Below are 5,427 nucleotides of genomic sequence, written 5' to 3' on the forward strand. Positions count from 1 at the left end.
TCCTTGCCACAATCATCCACAATGTGTGAATCATTCCGCTGGGAGTTTAGACAGTGGGAAGAATTATATGGAAGAGATAATAAGTATTACAGAAGTGATTTTTAAGATCATTCACCTGGATATGGCCAATGGGTATTCTAAATAGTCCAAACCTACAGTTATTGTTTATGTATTAGGTGTCCTCCAAATGCTTATGTGCAAGACAATGCAAGAAAGTTTAAAATTGAAATGATTAGGTGGTAAGAACCTCAACCTAAGAAATGCATTAATTCACTGATAGGGATTAACTTTAGACAGGTAGGGTAAAGCTGGAGGAGGTGGGTCATTGGGGATGTGCTTATATTAAAAACTCTCCATCAAATAATAGAAATTTTATCTTTCAATTGTGCAATAAATTCTTCATGCTTAAATGTAAATTATAAAACATTAATCCAGCAAAATATTTATTTTTCTAACCTTTTAGTTCTCCTTGGTGGGTTGTATTTTTGGCTGAGATACCCTGCTCTGATCACCCAAGACAAGAGACCATCCCGCCCTCCTCTTGGGTCTCCAGCTGGCTCTATGATCAGATTGTCATTTGAGGCACCACCACATCTCCAGGTACCAATGAATTCTGTATTGCAGGGAAATTGATTTCTTCTTTGAACAAAAACTATTTTTTACAGCAATGATGTTATCTCTGCTTTCTTATCATAACAATTATGCATGTTGATAGTTTTTTTTAAAAACAGAGCACAGTGAATAATATCGGAGTTTCTCAAGAGATCAATGAAAGAATGAATAAAATTTCCAGTGGTTTAACAGCCTCAGAATCAATGGTGAGATATAGGGAACTCTCTCTTTTCTCAATGTTTCACTGTGAGAGTTATTTGCCTACAAACATTTCTTTTTCAACAACAGCATTTTCTCCAACAAACATTTGAGTTCCAAAAAAAGTTCATTCAGTAGAAAGGAGGCTAAGATGAGCAGTGGCCTTATCTAATTATCAAAGGCATTGGATCCTACAGAGGACAGGAGGAGAGGAGGTCTGTCTGAAGCTTTTATGTGAAACACAAGTGGAAGCTCCCAGAAGTCATCAGTGGAAAGTTCAGACACTTAACAGTTGAGAACTTGATTTCAGCCAGAAATAGAAAGTAGTGGATTACCTATATTAAGTTGCTAACAAGATAAAACAAGGTCTCCTTCCACAGATTAATTTGGGAGTCAATTTTTAAAAGATGCTCTTTTAATAGGATTTTTAAGAGTTCTAACACATCACTATGTTGAAAATGCTATCATTTAATTTGTAGCCATTAGAAAACTCTTTTTGTAGTTTTAAAGATTGATTGAAGTGGGGCTGGGTTGTGGCTCAGCGGTACAGCGACCCCCTAGTGTGTGGGAGGCCCTGGGTTCAATCCTCAGCACCACATATAAATAAATAAAAATAGAGGTATAAAAAGACTTATTGGATTAAATTCTCCATATTGTGTTAGATATTGCGTATGAGGTATTCTTTTTAAATACAATTTTTAAAATATGCTGATTGCTTAAAACAGAACACACCATAAAAATATTCAAAGAGGCTAGTAAAATCTCACACTCTCACCCCTAGATTCTTTTCCAGCCTCTGTACCCCTTATCTACCACTTTCACTCATTTTAATGCTGGCTGAGATTCCAGGGGATACAGACTATAGGGCCTTTGGGGAGAGAAGGTGGGCGTTTAGGGAGCTGGAGAGAGAAAGACATAATTCCCTGGAGCCGGAGAGAAAGAGAGATGGATTCCCTAAAGCAGGAGAAATGGTCAATTAACCGTAAAAGGCGGATCTTCCTTGGTAATCTGAAAAAGGCGAATAGATACTCCAGGGTGAAGATACCAGTTTTATTGTCTCTGATTGGCAAATAGGGGAAAAGACTGACATTATCAAGTAGAGGGAATGTAGGGGGCGGGCTTCAGTGTCAATGGGAGGGGTAACTGAGGACCCGAGCTTATTGATGACGTGGCACTCACGTGACAGAGAGTCGACGTGTGCAGAAGTCCTTACAGTCCAGGCCCCGTTTCTCCGAAGCAGCTCTCTTCTGCTGGAGAAGGAGAAAAGTGCCCCGGATCCTTTTAGGTAGTATAAAGATGGGCGCCGACTTGAGATCGTGGGGTAGAGGAGGTACAGAGCAGAATGCAAGCGGAGCCTTCACTGCTTACCCTACTCTACTGTTCCTACAAAACTCCCATTTTGTGCAGGAAATCTTGGGTGGGGGTGGTAGCTGAGGGGTGGAAAGAGAGAAGTGTAGCTAATTGAGGGTCCCGAGAGAGGGGGGGGCATAGAAACAAAGTAGAAAAACTTGCTTCTTTCACTCCCAGCTGGCTTGCAGGGAAAGGTGGGCAGGGTGGAGGGCGGTGGAGGGCGGGTTTGTCATAAAAGGAGGGAGCTGATGAGGGTATGGGAAACTTCAGACAAGCAAAACCTATAATCATAAAAGGGACCCTTTGATCCATGTACTGGCTTCTTCACCAAGTACTCCCGTTTGTCTACAGGATTCTTGGTCTTTGGAGCGCGACAGAAATCGAGGTGACGGAAGAGGAAGGAAAATCTCCTGGATCCCTGCAGGTCAGTGGAAGGGTGTAATTGCTTCAGGTCCCTTTGGGTGGGGGTGGAAGTGTGGATGACACCAAAGCACATCCCGGGGGCGCCGCAGTCTCTCCCCATCCGGATTGAGCTCTGGAGGCCTGAGCACAGCCTGCAGCGGAAATGGGGCGGGGGAGTGGGGGAGACTAAAGAGGCATGAAGTGGGGAGGGGAGGCCATACACTGGGCTACCTCAGGTGAGACGCTGCAGATTGGGATGATTTGGGAAAGCCTGAAAGGGCGGGAGTGTGGGAGACCAGAGGTGAGGGAAGGGTTAATTGCTTCCGCGCTGCTCCCTTTTCGGTGCTGGGTGAGGCTTGTAGCAGGGCCTGCCGGGAAATTGGTGGGCTGGAGCTCCTGGAGCTTAGATGGAGCTGGAGCCAGAGCCAGAGCCAGAGCCAGAGCCAGAGCGGAGGGAAGGGAGGTGGAGGAAGAGGTGGAGTCATGGGAGTTGAGCCCGAAGATCTTGCCCTGTCTAGTTGGAAAACTTTTTTGAAAATTAGGGACCTGAATGAGAAAAGCCAGTCACTATGGGAACACATACTCTGTTTGCTTGGCACCTAGTCGCTTTGTATCCTTTTTTTTTCCCCCTAGGATTAATTTATTCCAAAAGGAAATAATAAAAAAATCAACATGCAAAAGTCTTGTGAAGAAAATGAAGGAAAACAGAACATGCCAAAGGCAGAAGAAGACCATCCTTCCGAAGATGTACCACAGGAACCAGAAGGAAACCCTCAACCTTCCCAAGAAGGTGTAAGCCAGGAAGCAGAAGGAAACCTTAGAGGAGGGCCTGCACAACCTGGCCAAGGATTTAAAGAGGACACACCTGTTAGGCATTTGGACCCTGAAGAAATGATTAGAGGAGTAGATGAGTTGGAAAGGCTTAGGGAAGAGATCAGAAGAGTAAGAAATAAGTTCGTGATGATGCATTGGAAGCAAAGACATTCACGCAGCCGCCCTTATCCTGTGTGTTTCAGGCCTTGAATTCCTTTTTGTCTGATATTAAAATCGAGCCCCTGCTTTCTTTATGTTAGCATTTTCTGATGTATCTTTGACTTTCATTTTACTTTTAATTACATGGTGGCATTGTTTTAGGTAGTTTCTTTGTTATCAGCATTTCATTGGATTTTGGATTTTGACCTACTTTCCAGGTTTATTTTTCAATTGGAAAGTTTCACACATATGCATGGAAATATGTTCATTCTGTATGTACAGTAAAAACGTAACAGGTTACAAAGCAGCATATTTAGTATCAGCTCACATATGTAGGATACAATTCCAAATTGTGTGTGTGTATACATACATACATATCTCAAACTTAACTGTGCTTATTTCTATGTGGTGTGAAGTTTTGTTTTTGTTTTGCTTTTGCTTATATGTATTTTTTAATGAATACCTTTCACACACACAAAGAATTGAAGATTTTTTTTAATAAGTAATAGTTGATCAAAACTAGTTTGCAACTAGCTTGTAAGGGCAATGGGGGCACCTAAACTCTTGATGAAATAACTATAAAAAGGAAATGTAAACCTCAAGTTACCTCTGGATTTCTTTGCCAGAGGAATAAAACTGGCAATCATTACAGATACAGTTGCTTAAGACTCAGTCTTTTCATGGGGAAAATATTTGCCTTACAGGGAGGCTGTGGGGAAGCAGTGATCCAGTAACACTGAACTCAGCATGATGGGACCTTGTTCCATCTATGCATACAGAACCCCAATTATTTGAGGGAGGGCCTGACCTGACTCAACCTGTACTCAGAAACAAGTCCAGGAAGCAGATGTGGGGGCTTCATGCTAGTCCTCTGCCACTGAGCCTTACCCCTCTCTTCTCCCCTGGGTCCCACTATGCCTACTGGCCATGGCTGCTCCTTCTGCTGGGTCCTTTGCTCTCTGCTGCCTCCCTCCACTGCTGGTGCACTGAGGCCTTGGGTGACAAAACCTCACTCACTAAGTTTCCTGGAATCCTCTGTGTTGAACTCCCACTGACTCCTTAAGCCCATCTCTGCTATATAGTAATGCTTAAGATAAGTGGGACTGCTCTAGGCTTGCTGGGGCTGCAGTCAATGTCTTGCATAATCCTCAGCCAAACAGCCATTTCTGTTGTCAATCACAGGATCCTTTGTGTCCATAGGAGTCTCATGTGTTGTGTTCATTTGGAAGTTGGACTGGTGTACAAGTTTGAGTGAAAGACATGCTGTAGTCAGAGTTGCTTTTAAGTCCAAGGATTAAGGTTTGTCCTCTTGTGAGATGATCTCTCCCTGAGGGCTCTGGACAGGCCTGCCTTACTAGTTCAGGAGATTTGGGGGACATGATATTGGGAACAGATCTAAAGGAACAATTCCCTACTCTCCATCCTATTCCCTTGAAATGGAAAAATATTTTTAAGAAGAAGGTGTGTGTGTCTGATGGATAGCTCCCCTCCATTCCATCTTTTGTTGAAATTAGGAGGAAAACAAAAAAATTCAAAGGCACTAAGAATATGATAAATATATTTGAAATAGGATGGCTACTCTATAAATGATAGTGATTATATTGCCATTAGAACAGACTGTGCTTTCCTCCTGATAGCCCTCATATACTTGTGGGTGTTTAACTGATATATTTTAATATTTAATTGATTTCAAATCGTTATTACTAAGGAGCCAGATTATTATTTAAGAGTCAGTATTTTTGTCCAAATTCTGTTGATGAAGTATTTTTACAAGGCTTTTGATTTCATTTAGAGTTATGAAAAGCAATTTCAGAAAAAAACAGGGCAGAAATTAGAATGCACTCCTAATGTTTTACCAAAATATCTTGCAACGTCTCCTGCATCAGAATCAGC

General features: G+C 42.2%; 1 protein-coding gene across 1 annotated transcript; it reads left to right on the plus strand.

Annotated features, from left to right (window-relative positions):
- Positions 1-2,004: 2,004 nt before the first annotated feature.
- Tceal8 (transcription elongation factor A like 8) lies at positions 2,005-3,629 on the plus strand. Its single transcript, XM_077107162.1, has 3 exons — positions 2,005-2,095; positions 2,512-2,584; positions 3,196-3,629. Exon 3 carries the CDS (start codon positions 3,235-3,237, stop codon positions 3,583-3,585), a length of 351 nt encoding a protein of 116 aa, XP_076963277.1. The 5' UTR covers positions 2,005-2,095; positions 2,512-2,584; positions 3,196-3,234; the 3' UTR covers positions 3,586-3,629.
- Positions 3,630-5,427: the final 1,798 nt, after the last annotated feature.

Source organism: Callospermophilus lateralis, chromosome X (genome assembly GCF_048772815.1).
Source record: "Callospermophilus lateralis isolate mCalLat2 chromosome X, mCalLat2.hap1, whole genome shotgun sequence".
In the NCBI taxonomy this organism is placed as follows: Eukaryota; Metazoa; Chordata; class Mammalia; order Rodentia; family Sciuridae; genus Callospermophilus; species Callospermophilus lateralis.